This window comes from Sturnira hondurensis, unplaced genomic scaffold, assembly GCF_014824575.4.
Source record: "Sturnira hondurensis isolate 20B ecotype Veracruz unplaced genomic scaffold, ASM1482457v3 Scaffold0007865, whole genome shotgun sequence".
NCBI classification, from domain to species: domain Eukaryota; kingdom Metazoa; phylum Chordata; class Mammalia; order Chiroptera; family Phyllostomidae; genus Sturnira; species Sturnira hondurensis.
In genome coordinates, this window is record NW_028080496.1 from 5,345,961 (window position 1) to 5,364,110 (window position 18,150).

Consider the following 18,150-nt stretch of genomic DNA (forward strand, 5'->3'; position numbering starts at 1 on the left):
TACACACAAACACGCCAAGAAGGGTGCAGTCATTACCCCTCTGGTTCTGAGGACTATACTAAAGGTTAAAAAGAATAAATCACTGACCCAGAATACAGTGGATAAATGACAGAACTAACTTACAGAAGTGCTAAAGGCCACATGAGCATAATTGGCTTCCTCCTCGTGGGTCGTCCGTTGCTCAGACAGACAACTGTTAATCTTACCAATCCCCTAGCAATGGGGATTAAGGTGGTTTCTACTCTTTCATTAATTAACAAGCAGCGACATCCTTTTGCATATATCTTTGTGTACTTTTGGAATTAAATTTCTAGAAGTGGACCTTTAGGTTCAGAAGTTTTGTTAAATATTATTAGTTTGTGCTATATCATTTATAATTAAAAATGTTAAAAGATTTTCTTTGAAATTGAATAGAACATATCTTAGGCACCTCAGGTGACATCAGTCCCTGGAGACATCTGCCCCCCAAAGGCTTTGCACCAGGTGCCCCCAGTTCTGCTGGGCCCCATGGTTCCGAGGCTGGGGCTGACCAGGTGCATGTCCAGGAGGACTTCTTTCCCTGCTGCTTCCACAGAGCCAGGGCAGCCTTGAATTTCTGGCTCCTCCCACCATTGCTGGACTTGGGTGAGTGGCTGTGCACGTGAGTCTCTCTCCCTAGGGACACCCTTTGACTAATGGGAAAGAGGAAGGGCACTGTATACAGCAGGCAGGTAATTTCTCCTTCCTCCCTCTCAACGGCTTCTCCAAGCAATGGCTCCACAGGCAGCCTGCCCAGACACAGCTCACAAAACCAGCAAGCCTACCTGACCGCTTGAACCTGCATAGTCACGTGACACACTGCCTCGATCTCCATCTCGTCCCTGGCTTGATTTCCTCATCTCCCACTTTCCCTTCCCCCACTGGGCCTGTGGCGATGTGCCGACTCGCCTGAGGCAACAAAGTATGTGAAAGTGCTTTGTGAATTATCAACCACTATGCAAAAAGGGAGAAGGTAGTCTATGACTGTGACTTTCATTGTTTTAATAAATAAAATGTCATAAAATAAGCAGGATTACTCGTTTATACATTTCATTAGTCATTACCAGTCTAAGAAGGATTGTGAAATACATGGGAGCCCTCTGATTCCATGTTTGCCTTCCGGGAAGGGTAGTTAACTACAAGCTCAGAGGTGCAGTTAACGTGGAGCTCCACAGAAACAGGGGACGTGCATTTCAGTGTACTCCTAAGGAGGGCATGTGGGAAAATGGGCACGAGGGGCCGGCACACCTGGAAGCAGCCCAACAGGTACTCCCAGGGTGGGAATCCACGGGAGACTGAGAAATAGGAGAGAGACAAAAGTAGCATGAGGGGAAACCAAGATGAAGGAAAGAAAAATCAAGGACTCCCTAACCCTACCCTACATTCAAATAATCCTCTTCTACTTCCCCAATTTCACACGTACACACACGAAACAATGTGTGGATCATTCACTGTCTACTCACCCGACACTTGGTGAGGGCCTAAATGACCACGTCTGCATTCTTTTTCAGCACCCGGCTGCTTTCATATCGCTCTGCTGTTACTGCTTAATTAACGACCCTTCTGGCTGAACTATAAACTCAGGGAGAGTCGGGAGCTGTCAGTTCCACTCTCTGTCATATTCTTGGCACCTAGCATGTGGCCCAGATTTTTTAAAAAGTGTTTATTGAATGATGAATGAAAGAAAAAATGAATGGCGAATGAAGATAAATCGACCCCGTGCCTGGACTGCGCTAAGTGTTTTTAGGTTTCTGCCACCAACTTCAGCTTCAGACAAAGTAGATCCCCTAAAATAAACGTGTTAACTAGTTAATAAAACAATTATAAATTTATGTAAAAATATCCAATGCCTGCCTTCTAACAACAGGGTTCAAAGTATTCCAAAGTACTTTCTTCTCATTTGCATTCAGGGAGCAGGGCCATATAAAAAGAATTCCTGCCTGGTTTTTAAAACCCGAAATCGTTGCAGCTTCTCCACTGGAGTGCAGACATGGCAGAGAATATTAAAAACTTGGCTGGAGGAATGGAACTGTCGCCTGCTGCTCACAGTCAAGGAGGGTGCTGTGGTGTGGGGTCTATTTCATTTCAAAGGGAAAGAAGTCCCCCCCCCCCTTAACTCTTTCATACCCGGGCCCCTGCTCTTCTCCACAAGTTGGTCAGAGGACGCTACTCCAAGCAACGAAGTCGCGCACCAGGAATCAAAGACCTTTCTCTCCCGTTTGGCCAGGCCTTTTCCCTTACTGCGACTATAGAAAGCCATGGGTTAGATCAGTCCTTTCTTTGGTTTCACGTCTCTTCTTCTTGGGTAGCTTGCTTATTGCACTTACCCTGATCACACGGGGAGAGTAAGATTCACACACATAAGCCATCTCTTCCTTCTGGGTCCTCTGAAGCCAATTTTTTTTAAGAACCAGAGGCCATTTGAGGCTCATTGGATTACTTTTGATACAAGGAACCACCTTCTACAAGGGCATTTAAAATCCATAGTTCCAGAGCTTTAGCCATCCCAGGAAAGGCTGCTGCTGGCAGCCTTGTAAGCATCTTTGCCTCTTGGTTTTTACTGAGTTGCTTTTTATATTCTATCATAATGCTGACAGACATTACAGGAGGAGGACAATGTTGCAGCACCTCATTCAGCCTGCAGTGAGCTAATATGGGGTTCATAATATGCTTTGAAATAATATAAAAAAGAAGCTAAAAAAACCCCCAAAAAACCCCAAAACTTGTTGAATCACAATAAGAAAGGAAAGGGTATTGCCCTGAAATACAGACAATATGCTCAGACAGTGGTCCATACAAAAATGACGGATTAATATGCAGATTTCACGCTTGCATCTACAAGGAAATGAAGTGGCATTTGGATGGAAAAACAGGCATTCGGAAAATTGTCCTCTTTTCTAAACCCTGGAAAAGAGAAGTTGGTTGAAGAATATGGAAGTAAGGGGGGAAAAAACCTCAAGAAGCTCATTGAGCATTAAAATGTTGGCACAAATCAGGCCCTGGCCAGGGAGCTTGGTTGGTTAGAGCATCACCCCAATATGCCATGGTTGCTGGGTCAATCCTTGGTCAGAGCACATACAAGAAGCAACCAGTGAATGCACAAATGAGTGCAACAACAAATCAATGTCTCTCTCTCTCTCTCTCCCCCGCACGTCCTCTCTCTCTCTGAAATCAATCAACTAAAAAAAAAAAGAAGTTACAACACACTGCAATTCAACATCTCCTTGTAGCTCAAAGACATTCTGGGAACAATGTCTTCGCCCTTCCAGAGAAGCCGGAGCTCCCAACTTCCCTTTCATGACCCCTAATTGGTTCTCACCACCCAGTGCATCAGGTTACTCTAAATCAGTGCTTGTCGATCTTTCCTGGGGTCGAGGATCAGGTGTGGATCTTGTCCAAATGTGGATTCTGACACAGTGGCCTGAGAGTCCACCCCTGAGGAATCCCTGGCGACATTGATACAGCTCTCTGTCTAAACACCGGGGGTGAGAAGCAGCGTCCTGCAGTGTTAGTGTCTCAGCTAATCACAGGTGATTTGGACTGAAGTCACACCTGTCCACACTTAATGAGATGCACCATCATTCCTGTGCTAACTGATAAGCAGTCGGTGGCTTACAGACTCTATTTGATTTTCACCAAGTCAAGCCAGGCACTTCTAGAGCTGATTTAAGAGTAGAAACTGGAGAGCCGTGGAGGGCCCTCGGGGAAACTTGGATTCGATAAACAAAAGCATATGCCCTTAATCTTGAGGGAGGTCTCCCATCCCTGCAAGAATATCTTAAGAACAACAGATCCTCCCCCCAGAAAGTGTTCATATAGGCACACTCTTGTATATAATTATATCTATTCCCAGACTCTTTTGTTCTACAGGCAATTTAAGAAACCTTGACCTAAGGGTACCCTAGAAGTTATAAACAAACAAACATACACAAAAATCTTTAAACTCTCACTGGGATATTGAACAGTTTTTAAAATATAAAGCTGATGACCTGAAAAGCACAGATGTCCTAAGAAAATCTCAAAAATTTCATTTCCTTGATCATGAATGAGCTAAACAGAGAGCAAGGTCTGTTTGTTTAGGGCTTCTTGACATGGTGATATGAAGACAGAAATACAAAGCTCCTTTTGGTTCCTAGGTCTAAACATTCCATACCTTCTTGCTTGACCCAATGTACTAGGCTGTATGGTGTATCCCCAAAACACACGTCCTTTCCAGCACCTCGGAATGTGACCTTCTTTGGCAACAGGGTCTTTGCAGACGTAGTGAAGATCATGCCCCTCTGGACATGGAGTTGGCTGGGCCTACATCCACTGTGTTCTTAGGAGGAGCAGGGAGCACAGGGGAGGAGGTACAGAAGCAGAGGCACACAGTGGACAAGGCCGTGGACAACACAGGGAGAGACTGCGGGGATACGTCTACAAGCCAAGGAACACCACTAATTCCACAAACCAAGAGAAAGGCACGAAACTGATCTCCCATCGAGCCTTTAGAGAGAACACAGCATTGCTAACACCCTGATTCTGGACTTCTGGCTTCCAGAACTGGGAGAGAATAAACTGATGTTTCAGAACCCTAGTCTGTGGTCATCTGAGGGGGCAGCAACAGGACACAGTTCACCCTGCCTCCCTTCTGGACCCCAGCAGCAGGGTAAGAGGCCCTGCACCCAGCTCCATTCTCTAGTCCTCTGCGGGGCTTCATTCCCTGAACAGTCTGTGAGGAGTAGAGTGTGAAGGAGACAATGCTGGGGCCTTGAAAGCCCAGCTCAGATGAGTTCATTTCTTCTGTAAAATTCATCCAACCATCTTCAATAGCTTAAGTGCTTGGTTGCATAATTCATATTCTCTAATCTAGGCCTATTTAAATACTGCCACACGTTGTTTTGAAGAAGGATTTTTAGGGTGTGCTTGTTGCAACACTGTGAGTGGCGAGGAGAGAATTGGGCAGAGGAAGAAGTTGAATCACAATGCAATTGCAACACCAGCCCCAGCCAACTGACTCTATAAAGAAAGAGCTGGCGAACTGAATAGCCTTTTGGAGTTTGTCCAACTGAGGCTAAGAGGCCAAGCCTTTGCATCCCCCTCCCCCAAGACCAGCCACTGGCCAAAGGCTGCTCTCATGGAGGACCCACAGCTCTGGCAAGCCAGCTTCCATCAGCGACAAACAATTTCTGGTGACAGACGCAGGGGCAGTGAGTGCCTGGGCCCTGCAGAGGGATCTAGAAGGTGGGCTGTGGCACCCCCGCCCGGCATGTACTGTGGAAGCTTTTCCGTCTAATCACCATCCGTTATTAGAGTGTGGCCACATGAGATCCTGCACCTGGGCTGGAACCGTCTCACGCTGGGCAAGAATCCATCAGATGCTCCCAAATCACATATACAGTGACACGTCTGAAAGGTCTCAGTGCTGTGATCTCAAGCGTAACCCTCGCCCCCACCCCATGTTTTCCAACCCCACCCTTCTTCAACTCTCCACTCAGACCGGCTCCCACCCCATTTGGACCACAATGATTCTCCTTTTCTGTCACTCACAGGCTGAGAGGGCGCCCACTGGACTGCCTGGAAACCCCCATTCTGTCCTTTGCTCACTTATTTATTCACCCACTCATCAGTCATCACAAATCTTTAACACCTACTTTCAATTAAACCAGGTTCTGGAAATTAGAAACCGAATGAGGAGACTGTAAAAGGCCTACATGTCACGAGAAGAGGTTGGGTTTCATCTAGACATAATGAAGACATTTGGAAGGATCAGGAGCGGTTCTGAGGCCGGAATAGGCTGGTGGCGGGAAGACGGATTGCTGCTGGACCCAGTGCAAGGGAGCAGCTTGCAGGCAGGGAATTTGAACCCCAGCTGACTCACCCACCTTGTGTCCTTCCTCTAAGACTAAGCCCCACGGAGCCGCCACGCAAGTGAGCAACATTGCCAAAAAGCATGTCAACAGCCTTCTTGGGTGGGAGTTACTCTCGTTACTCTCTGAAGCCACAAACAGCCCATGGGGCCCAGTCACATGCCTTTGTATGCGCAAACACACCGTGTAGGTGACCCCAGATCTCAAGGACTCGGTGTGAAGCACGCAGCTGTCCACACAGGCTGGACGCCTCTGAGAAGTGGGCCCCCAAAGGATACATCATTCCATTTTTGCTTTTTCCCTCAACAACCTCAACAGCTTTAGACCAGTCTCTGATAGCCACAGTAAATCTCTCCGTGGGTGGGACTTCCACGTTCAATATAAATTATGGCCGTAAGTACATAACCTAGCAAAAGAGACTATATCCCAAAGAAACAAAAGCAGGAATTTTTTTTAAATGGCCAACTATAGACTGGAAAATAGAAGAGAAAATATCATATTAATAATAATTATTTGAAGGTAATAGCTTATGTTCTTTAATGTAGTTCCAACATAAATGTCACTGTAAGGAATGATATTTCATTTCAATACTAACAAATCAGGTACTTCATGTGCTGGGGAGAACTGATTGGAACGACTTTAAAGCCATGTTAACCAGACAAACTGCAAAAATATTTATATTCTTATGAAGGAAGGAAGGAATGCCTCTCGTGGGCATATTTAAGTATCCTCCATCTTTGGAATAAATGGTAATGCTAAACAAAGGATGGAAAGATGACCTTACAATAATAACCTCAGGACTCAGCTGGGAGTCAGCCTCTCCGTGTACAAAAGCCATTTACAATATGTTCAGGATGGAAATTTCTACACTGTTTTATAGCTCATCGAGGTCACTATATTCCTCAATCAAAAATCACCAAAACACCCAACTCTGGGCCAGCGTCCTTCCTGGGGGGCATTGCCCCCCCAAACTCAGCATCCTCTCTCCCGCTCACTCTCTGCAGTTCTGCTCAGTCACTCAACCACATTTGGAAGGACAGAAAACCAAAGGGAGGGAGAAAACCAATCCATTTGCAGAGGTGTTTAATACCCAGAAAGGGACCGTTAAAGCAGAACAATGTCTAGCACCGGGAGGGCTTCCTTTAGCCAGTTCCTTCTCCACGTAGAAAACGTCTCAGGGCAAATGCTGAGCTGAAATCAGGAAGCCGTCCCCTTGGGCAAGACTCGTTCAGTTTCTGTCCTTTCCAACCACCACTACGTATGGCCAGTGGAACGAGAGTTGATGAGGGCCTAGCCCTGTGAGTCACTTAGGTTTCAAACAACAGCTGCAAAGGACTTGGAGTTTCCAGCTGATTTGTTGTGAATGGCACTGATACCTATGGGACTAGAAACTGGGACCTGAACTGGCACTGGGAGGAACAAAGTCCATGAAGTCACCAGTCCAGTAAGTCTGTGATGGACACATGGAGCTGTCTTTTAAACAAGTAGCTGGTCCCTCTCCATCAAGAGATATATACAGCTAGAGAGGCACAAGTCTATAGCCTTAAGGTCTTAGAGATGCAATATTCCAGGCTTATTCTTTTTGCAATCCTATGGGCTTTAAATATCAAGAGAGTAAACAGATTCCTGATCATATGATCTCCAAGGATATTCATATATGCATCTCTTTTGGTCTTTACAAAAACCCTGTACAGTGCGGAGGAGAGGAATCTTTATTGGTATCTGCCTTTGATACGGGACCCATCTACAGGTAAGTAGCTTGCAGCCCTGCTGGGAGGTTGGAGAGTGAGGTCTTCGGACACCCAATCCCACGCCCCTCCAATGATCTCCCTCTTCTTATTCTGTATCAATGTTAATGTGGGTAAGTAAGGATTAATACAGCTGAATGATTCTGTCCAATGGTTAATTAATAAAAAGCAAATCTTTCAAGCAACTGGTTAGACTAACTGGCTATGCAACAGAACTAATGGCTCAAAATGGGCGGTTCAGTAGCACTGGGTCGAAAACACCCTTCAGCCGGGCGGAAAGTCAGACCGTGTTCATCGCCTGTCGCTCCCTGAGGCCCTTTGATAGCGAACAGATTTCCACAAGCACAGGGCTGCGTCCGCGCCAAGAGTTTCCTGGCTGTTCCAGGCGAGTATCAGAGCCAACACAATGAGCTCTGAGGTGAGTGAATTCCAGGTATTTTGGGGGCTGAATGGAAGTCAGCGAGGAGCAGCCTGTCAGTCTGCCTAACAAATTTTTTAAAAGCCTGCCATGCTGGCACTGGCACCAGGTCCCCCGTTCCCCTCCCCTCCCGGGGAGCTGGCCCAGCGGCTGGAGCAGCTGCTGCCTGTGCAGTTCACAGAGCTGGGGGAGGAACGTGATTTACACGAGCCCTCTCACTCGACACTAGTGCACGCCTCCCAGAGCCACTCATCTTGGGGAGACGCTGGGGAGAGGCACATCACGCACAGGCTTCTCTGCGCCCTGGGGATAGAAGGTAGCAGAGAGCTGCCGACTGAGAGGAACACAGAAGACAGAAACACGGTCCTTAGATACATCGACAACATATACATGCCGACCGACGTCCTTCATGACACACAGGGGACTAGTCAGTCTACTTGTTGTGAAACGTTCTCGTGCATGTAACAGCACCAGGGAGCATCTCCATAAAAGCGGGGGGTGCATGTCAGCAGGAGGCACCCTGCCACTTGTTGGCAGAGGCAGATGACTGACAGACAAAATCAGCAGGCATGCCTGATTTGCTCCCAGGATCAACATACACAGCGCTGCCAGTGAAGGCAGCCACTGAACTAGTTCTTCTGCAAGATCAGAGAGCAGGGCCAGAGAGCCCCCTGCCCGCCACTGGAGTGACATGCTGCTGGACAGAAAGACTGGGTGTCCCGAGGCCTCACCTACCTTGTAGGGGCCCTGGTTGCAGCCACAGTAGCTGCTCTCCATGGTGTAGCTTCTGGACACCCCCATCTCTCTCCACACCACTACCCGGGCAGTAGAGGCTCGAGATTTCTCCACGACGAAGCTGCAGCTGCTCATTGTGAAGGCTGGCGCTAGCTTATCAAGGATTTTGGGAAGAGTCTGCAATTAAAAACAAAAAAAATCAAATCACCGTAAGCTGCAGGTGACTGGGGATATGCCATCACAAAAACTGACTGCTCAACGTTCATTAAGCATCTCAGTGCAGCAGACACTTAACGTACGCTACCACAAATCTGATATCAACCCTAAGACATGAATATCATTTTAAAAATCATTTTAAAGATGAGGTCACTGAGACTTAAAACGGCTAGAAAGAAACCACCACCAAGTGGCCTTGCCAACTCCGGACACTATGACCTTTCAGCTCTGTCCTTCCGCATTGCTGTGGACAAATGCTTCAGACATATGTCCGGCCTCGTACACGGCAGACCTGGGCCCAGCGGGAAGCCACAGACTGCACAGGGACCTATGTTTACAGCCTCACTGTGTTCGAGCTCCAAGGGCCAGACTAAGAACTGTGTACTTACCTCCGTCATGTGGGCTCTTGATGACTCTTGAACAGAAACACTTACTTCCTGAGAGACTGTAACTGCCAGAATGAGCGCTTCAGTCTCATCCTCTGGTCCGTACGTCTCAAGCTGGACCAGTTATAAAACTCCTAAAAATCCATTACTCTTCGCATTCGTATATACCATTTTTTTTCCTCCCTAGGATAGAAAGCTTTAGGGAAGACCACTAAATCTCCATTTAGAAGGCAACTGGCCTAGCTGGGCGGCTCAGTTGGTTAGAGCATCGCCCCAACAGGCCAAGTGTTCAGGTTCAATCCCTGGTCAGGGCACATGCAAGAAGCAACCACTGAATGCATAAATAAATGAAACAAGGAATCAATGTTTCTCTTCCTCTCTCTCTCTCCCCCTCCCTCTCTCTCCCCTCTTCCCTCTCTCTAAAACCAATTTTTTAAAAAGGCATCTATACAGCCTTGCCACTCCCAGAATGACAGAGAGGGGGTGCGGCCAGCGGACCCCCAGGGACGAGGACTGAGTTTGCACACCAAGACTTTGGGTCGGCACAAGTCCTGCACCGAGACAGCGTGAAATGCCTGTGACAGTAACAGGAAGCGTTCTCCACAAACCAGCACGTATTATAAAGTTATGTGCGTTAGATAACAAAAAGTAAAACTTCAGATTTTTGGACAAACTGCAGGAACAAGGTAGAGGAAGAGAACATATTGATGACCATATAAATTAAGAAATCATTTTTTTAAAAATAAATGGAGTTTTGTTCATTTCTAGGACATTGAGCAAAGCTCTTACTTAATATTTCTGGTCCTTCCTGTCTTCATGCTTAAAAGAAACACGCTAATTATGTCGATATAAAAATGAATATAATTGTTAATTATAGTAATATAAAGGTTAATATAATTGTTAATTATATCCATGTCGAGATTAATGCAATGGTTAATTATACTACGAAGTACGTATGACAGATAAGTACACATTAACATAATTACTACCAGAGTTTACTGTGATCTCCAAGTTCCCGCACCCTCCAGGCCCACAGTGTCATCTCAGCAAGGGGAATGAGATGCTCACGCCCTCATCCGAGTCTCTGCAGCGGCCTCCTCATTGCTTTCTTCTGTCCACGCTGGTCCCCTTTCGTGTGATCCCACTGCCCCGGCTCCCCTACAAAATGCTCGTCATAACTCCCATTCAATTGCTGTTCATGTAACTACGTGTCTATTTTCTATCTTGCAGCCCAGATGCTCCACGAGGGCAGGTCTTTGCCTTTTTCACCTGAAATCTCTGCATGTGAAGCCACACTGCTCCGAGAAGGCACATGCAGGTCCCGAGGGGACTGGTTAATAGGCGTAAATAAACTATTCGTAGATACTGCTTCTTTGTGACAGCACAGGTGGACCTGGATACTATTGCACTAAGTGAAATAAGCTAGTCAGAGAAAGACAAATACCATGTGACAAACACCGATATATTAGTATTTGTAATTACTACACACATATCCCAAGAAAAACTCACTTCTTCTTGTGGCTCTTGTTCAGTTTCTAAAAGCACCTTCAGAACACTTGTTAAAGACTGCTTAGGAGCAGACGGCTGGCACTGTGACCCAGGACTCTGCCTAGACACTCAATACCACGTATCTGAAGACAGGGGTCACAGGGCCCGACAGGTCGGGGCCAAGAGTCCAGTTAGTTCCCCCCAGGTACCTGCTGAATGACTCCAAAGAAACTCCTCGGCCTCCCTGGGCCATAGGGCCCCTCACCTGTAAAATGGGAGAATTCACACCTCCCTGTGAGAGTACTTACGAGGAGTCAATAAGAGGACGCATATCTAGGGCATGACACAAACGAGGCCCCGAGAATGAATCTCCTGCACCCCAAGGGACACCGAATCCCACTTGTCCGATGCAGCGGCATCAGGCGCGGCCTTAACAGGTGGGGGAGGATGCTGATTCGGTACTTCTGGTTTCAAGGCACCCTGTAGAAGCCTGAACGGCCTTTTAACTCGTCTGCTTTCTGCAGACTCTTGTCAGCCCTGTCTGGCTTCCCATATTCAAAAAAGATAACTGTGGTTATAGTTTTGAAATCGTGTAAGTATTAAAATCACGTATGGTAAATCTTTATTCTTCTCTTGTAAAATCTCTTTGGCAATTCTAATTCTTTTGCCTCTTCACATAATATCAACAAAAGTGCCTGCTGAGATTTTGATAGAAACTGTATTCAATCTATGGAAAAATTCGCTAAGAATGACCACCTTTAAAACATCTAGTCTTCCAACCCACAAACTTGGTATATTTCTCCACATATTTAGGTCCCTTTAAATTCCCTCCCCCCCGCCCCGATTACGTTTTTATAGTTTTCAGTGTATTTTTCTGTTAACTTCTAATTGACTTAATCTTTTCAATATTATGGCAAACAGATTTTTTGGTCTTAATTTCATTTCTGGATTGTTCATCGCTGGTACACAAATGAAATCAACTTTTATATTGACCCTGCTAAACTGGCTTATTAGTCCTAGCAGTTTATTTTCTAGATCACTACGAATGTTCTAAATAAAACAGTATATCACCTGTGAATAAAGACAGTTCTGCTTTTCTCCCATCTTTCTCTCTTTAATATTTTTTGTGTCTTATTGAACTAAAACATCCAGCAAAATGAACAGAAATGGTAAAAGCACTCTTGCCTCGTTCCTGATCTTACAGGACAACAGTCCATGAGACATTTCTAGATGTTGAAGTCCAGGGTGAAGAATTCCCTTTCTGTTCCTAGTCTGTTGTGAGATTTTATTTTGAATGAACATTTATTTAACTTTGTCAAATGCTTTTTGTAATCTACTGAGATAATGATGTAGTTTTTTCCACTTGTTTATTCACAAGGAGCAGGAGAGTATTTGATTTTTTATGTTAACATAATCTTACATTCATGACATACACCCCACTCTGTCACAGTGGGTAATGATTTTTGTACACTGCTGGGCTGACTTGCTAATACTTTGTAAAGGATTTTTGGATAGCTGTTTGTGAGAGATATTGGCTTTACTTTCTCGTGATACCTTTTCTGGCTTTAATATCAGAGTAATTCAGGACTCAGAAAATGAATTGGGAAGTGTTTCTATGCTTTTTTGAAAGAATTTCTTTACAATCAGTATTAGCTATTTCTTGATGATTTTGACAGAATCCACCAAGTCATTTGGTCGCACTGTGTCTGTGAGAGGATTTTAATTACAGATATGACTTACTCATCATACTAACAATGGATTATACTGGATACCAGGTCCTCTTGAGTCCCTTCTGGCAATGTGTGTCTTCTCCAGAAGCTGCCCATTTGTTGGCACAGACATTGTTAAGAGTATTCTTTTATATTTTGGAAGGTCATGTCCCCTTTCATTCCTAATTTTGGCTACTTGTGTCTCCTTTCTTTCCTTAGACAGAGATTAACTAAAGGGTTATCATTTTTTTTAACCACTTCAAGAAGCCAAACTTGATTCATGGATCCTCTACAGTGTGTACATTTGCTATGTCACACATACAGTTTCGTTTTTTTTCTTTCTTTCCATCAGGATAGGCCCTTCAGACTCACCCTGTAGCCGACATCTTCCAGGAGAGCAGACGCGCCCACAGCGGACTCTGCCTGCCACAAGGTTTCCTTGATGCTGCAGCCGTAGAGGAATACGTTCTTCTTCTGGGAGTGGCCGTGGAAGTCACAGAAGACCTGCAAAGGCCGACCAAGGAAAACGGTCAATCCAGGTCACATCTATTGATTTCCCAGGAGTTTAAAATGTCAGCTTTCTCAGGTAGGTACTGTTCCCCAAGCAGAATCAAGGACGGTGGCATCATTCTCGACTTCGGTAAGAGTTGGGTGGATCACATTACTGGGGAAAGGGTTAGATTGGAAGGGGTGTAGGATCGAACAGGATGTGAGGAAAGACACTTGTGGAAGGAGAAGACAGGGTTAAAACTAGAAGAGGAAATAGAAACAAAAGCTTAAAAAAGATTTTATTTACTTTGAGAGAGAGAGAGAGAGAAAGAGAAAATGAAAAACATCGATATGACAGAGAAACATCGATTGGGCGCCTCTTGTATACGCCCCAACCTGGGACCAAACCTGCCACCCGGGCATGTGCCGTGACTGGGAACTGTGAGTCGGTGACCTTTCGCTTTGCAGGATGACACCCAACCCACTGAGCCACACCTGTTAGGGTGAGCCACAAACTTTTTTTTTTAATGAGCATTTTATATGACTTTAAAAGTGCATATGAAATATGCATTTTCAATCTTTACAATATTTCCTCTCATTAAGGAAGCCAGCCAAGTGTAGTGGTACGTTCTGCCCTTACTGACAGTTTAACATGCCTAGAATTCACTCCGACATGAGCTGCTCAGGTTCTGATGATATATATTAGCAAAGTCTTGCAATTTCTTTGGTGTGCAAGCTACTTCCTGCTGAGTCAGAGTGTATACTTATCTTCTAGGATCACACTTATCTTTGATCCTACTTATGAGATCTGGGGGCAAATAGGGTAGTTCTGACAAATCTTTAAAAAAAGCATCCTCTTTCAAGGCATTTGCCCAAGTGAGTTTGTCATAGGGCATTTAAGCAGAGGAGGTCTGCTCTCCCCAGACAGTGTGTCACTGCTAAGTGAGACTCAAATAACTAGGGGTTCCAGATTGTCAGTTCCACTTAGGCACGATCACACACCCCCATTCCAAGTTCCAGATCTCAATATTTGCAAGTCAGTTCCTAACATTCCTGTGAGACACTGCGATTGTCAGGGTAATCGATTCTCAGCAATACCAGGCCCTATGATTATAGGAAATCAGATATTATTTTATGACTGTCACAGATGTCTTTTCATTCTCAAACAACACATTGAGTTGAAAGTTTAAGAAAATCTAATCTTGTCATTTTCTTCCTGTAACCACTCAAATGAATTAAAAAATCTAAGGGCTTATAGTCCTCATTACTGCCATAATGATCAGTTGTAGTAGCCACTAGGCGCCTGAGGCACTTACCCTGCTGACAATTCATTAAAACCAGCCACGGATGGCTGCTTAATTAATTGTGATGTCATTGTATGGCACGCATTACCAGCACCCCATTTACCAGTGGCCAGTGCTGATCCCAAGAACAGGATCAAACTCACGACCCAATCCCATCTTTCTAAATACATCAACACAGAACAGAGAGATGACCCAATTTTTTAAAATATGTTTTTAATTATGCCTTAATTTAATACAGTATGATTTAAATTACATTTTGTGGCACAAGAAAGGCCTTTTTTAAAAGATTTTATTTATTTATTTATCTTTAGAGGGTAAGGAGAGAGGGAGAGAAACATTACTGTATGGTTGCCTTTCATGCGTCCCCTGCTGGAGGCTCGCCAGCAAGGAACCAGCCTGCAACCCAGGCATGTGCCCTGACTGGGAATCGAACCGCGATCCTCTGGTTCGCAGGCCTGTGCTCAATCCACTGAGCTACACTAGCCAGGGTGAGATGACCCAATTTTTAAATAGGCAAAAGAACTGGAATCAACATTTTACAAAAGAGGATGTCCAAATGGCTATCAAGCAAATGAAAATGGATGACCTGACCTCATTAACAACAAGGAAATACAATTTAAACACCACAACGTACTGCCACCGCCTCTCACGGGACTGATAAACTCACAGAGGCAGACAACGCCAAATGCTGACCAGGGAAGGCCGCAAGGGGAGCTCCTGGACCAAGCTTGTGGGGCTATCAGCTGATACCACTTCTCTGGAGAACAAATTGGGCGTGTCTTCTGATGCTGAATGGAAACATTTTCTAGAACCCTTCCAACAGAAATGCGTACATGGGGTCCCAGAAAATGTCAAGAATGTACCTAGAAGCACCACTGTTATTAGCCTAAGACTGTAAACAGTAGGATGGATTAGTTAACTGTGGCATCGGGATTCAACAGAACACTCTCCAGCACTGTAAATGAAAGAACAAGCTAGACAGAAAAGAGCACATGTACATGATTTCCTCTATATGATGTTCGAAACTAGGCAAAATGAATATGGTGACAGAAATTAGGGGCACATTTATGGTTTTGGGGGGGTAGTATTGCCTGGTGTCTCTGGGCAGCTGATAGAGTTCTTTTTCTTAATTTGGTTGGGGGTTACATGGCCAGTCCAGTTCCCAAGACTCTGTAGAGCTGGGTGGCCATGACTGCGTGTGTGAAACAGACACATGCTACAACGCATTTGTGTCCTTCGCGGAGAATGAAGTCCTAGTACTTGAATGTGGTGTTTCCTCACATTTGTTCCTCAGTCTCTACAAGTACAGCCTTTGTGTGTCAGGTGAAGGGCACAGGTACCTGTCAAAGGTACTGACTATACAGAACTGAGGACCAATAGTAAACCTATTGGAGTGGAAATTAGAAGCAGAATGAGCAGGAATAGAAACACAGGTAAGTGTAACATCCTATAGTTGGGTTCAAGGAGTGACATGGTGAAGGACTGAGACATGGAACTGAGAAGCAGATTTGGAATGACAGATCTGAAGGTTTTTGATGGCAGTCTGTTCAAAATGAATCAGTGACCACAGATGTTAAAAATTAATGATTACTCCAATCATAAATGGCCTCGGCAGAGGTAAAGTGAATATATATTAAGAGAACAATCAGTTCAATGTACCTCATACCGGTCAATTTATATCTAACATAGTATTTCCCATTTATGAGTGTGGCATTTAAGAACAAACTAGGACACCTCAGTACAGAGGAGCCAGAAAGCCAAGAAAAGAAAGAATATCTGTAAACCAAGAACAGCTCATGATACCTGATGACCCTGGAGATGTTTATCCTTAAGAAAAAAGAAGGTTCCAAGGATCCTGACAGCATTCCCTCCAAATTTCCAAATTCCCATTTGGAACACGTAAGTGTATTCGCTACCATCTCAGAGAGCAGAGGAAGACCAAGAAAAGGGGTATGAGAGACATCGATTCCAGCTTCATACTGAATTCAATAGTTGTTGAATATCTATTACTGGCAAGCAGTAACTTTCTATGGTCATTGCTGTCTTGCAATGCTGTGCCACACTTCAAAGCACTTTCATTTCCGGAACTGTCTCAGCAGAAGCCAGCTGACTCGCCCTCCGTGATGCTGCTGGCGGAGCGGTCAGACTCAGTCGAGGCGGGGCCTACTTTCTGGCATTCAATAAAGTCCTGCAGCTCCTTCATTAACCAGGAAGCCGTTGGCAGCAGGCAAGGAGCCCAGGACAACCAGGTGCATGCGGGGAGTCATAAAACAAACACATGTAAGGGGAAACTGAAAGGACAAATGCATGGAAGGTCTGCTTGGGCAGCATAGGAGAAGGAGAAGACCAAGTCTTTGAGGGCAAACTGGAGCCGGCAAACCCCACTGCTCTGCTGGGGGACGAACACGAGTAGGAAGGCCTCACAGACATCAGGGCTAGTTTCTGGAATCACAGGGGTTGCAGACAGGAACACTGACTTGAGCAGAAGGGAGCAGGTCGGTGTTTGGACAGACAAATATCTGTGAGACGAGGGTTTCAAGGACTAATGGACTCGAAATTGTTCTCTGTTTACCTCACTCCCCCCTTCACTTAATTGTCATTAGTAATTAACCACTATTATATTCAGGGTAATTTTTAAATTGCATTGTAAATTCTCCCTGAGCAGGAAAGTATTTTTCAAGCATATTTTTTCTGCAGTAGAAAAATGAGCACAGTTTATCTTCTGTAGTATTCTTAAGTCATAGTTTTAAGTCAAAATCATATGAGAAAATAAGTCTCTCCAGCTTCCCACTAACAATTTCAATCACTGAGTTGTGGGTGTTGGAGCTGAAATGTTATTGGAGTTGGGAGGAGGGAGTTGGGAGAAGGGAGTTGGGAGGAGGGAGATGGGAGATGGGAGAAGGGAGTTGGTCCAGTGACAAGTCAAACCACACAGAAGACAGGCAATGGAAGTGGGGACACAGTAAACAAGCAGAACGACTTGTTCTGTAAAGGGTGGGGTAGTTCAGCAAATGTGGAAAGAGAATGCAGAAAACAGGAAATTTGGCCACAGAAAGAGAAACAGGAGAGACGGAAAGGACTATCTGGGATGATGGAACTTTGCAGTTTCAGTAAGGCCTTCTGGACTTCCTTCCTTCAAAACTCTGCATCTTACTACCTGGGTTGCTTGAGTGGGATTCTGTTCCTTCCAATAAATACAGCCCCAGGCCACTGTGTCTCCATCTGTCTGCAGACTAGAATGTCCCAAGGAGACTTTAAAAATATCCATGCCTGGGGCCCACCTCCGGAGATTTTGATTTAATTGGTCTGCAGTCATACCAGGACTGTGGGATTTTAAACCGTTTTCCAGGTGATTCTAACGCATGGCCAGGGCTGAGAACCGCTCTTCTGATCTGGAGTCTAGATCAGTGGGTCTCAATGAGATCGATTACCTGTCAGAGTAAGTTGCCAGAGTAAGTTGGAGGACTTGTTAAAGTGTGGATGGTGAGCCACTCCCCTAAAATCTGTGAATCGGGTAGGTCTGGGTTAGGCCCAGGAATGGGAACTTCAAACAATCCCCAGGGTGAGGATGCTCCTGGTCCCAGGACCGAGCTCCGAAAGCCTCTAGTCTAGGGGAACCAAGGAAATGATTGAGGATTAATCCTCTACCATCATGAAGTCTCCACCCACCTGCCTCTCTTACCTCTGTTTCTCTTGGTGAATTTAGCAACTACCATTCATAGGAAAAGTCTGCAAACAAATTAAGGCTGTGTCTTAGCAACAGATTTGTCAATAAAGCCAGAAGCTACAC

At 45.1% G+C, this 18,150-nt stretch overlaps 1 protein-coding gene across 1 annotated transcript in view; it reads right to left on the reverse strand.

The window, feature by feature from the left end:
* LOC118991989 (cytosolic carboxypeptidase 4-like) overlaps positions 1–18,150 on the reverse strand; it is a 305,722-nt gene that overhangs the window by 197,619 nt on the left and 89,953 nt on the right. Inside the window, exons 4-5 of the mRNA XM_037053669.1 lie at positions 12,940–13,071; positions 8,769–8,945 (exon numbers count right to left, since the gene is read on the reverse strand). Of these exons, the coding sequence (XP_036909564.1) occupies positions 8,769–8,945; positions 12,940–13,071 (309 nt within the window). The remainder of the gene's footprint in view (positions 1–8,768; positions 8,946–12,939; positions 13,072–18,150) is intronic.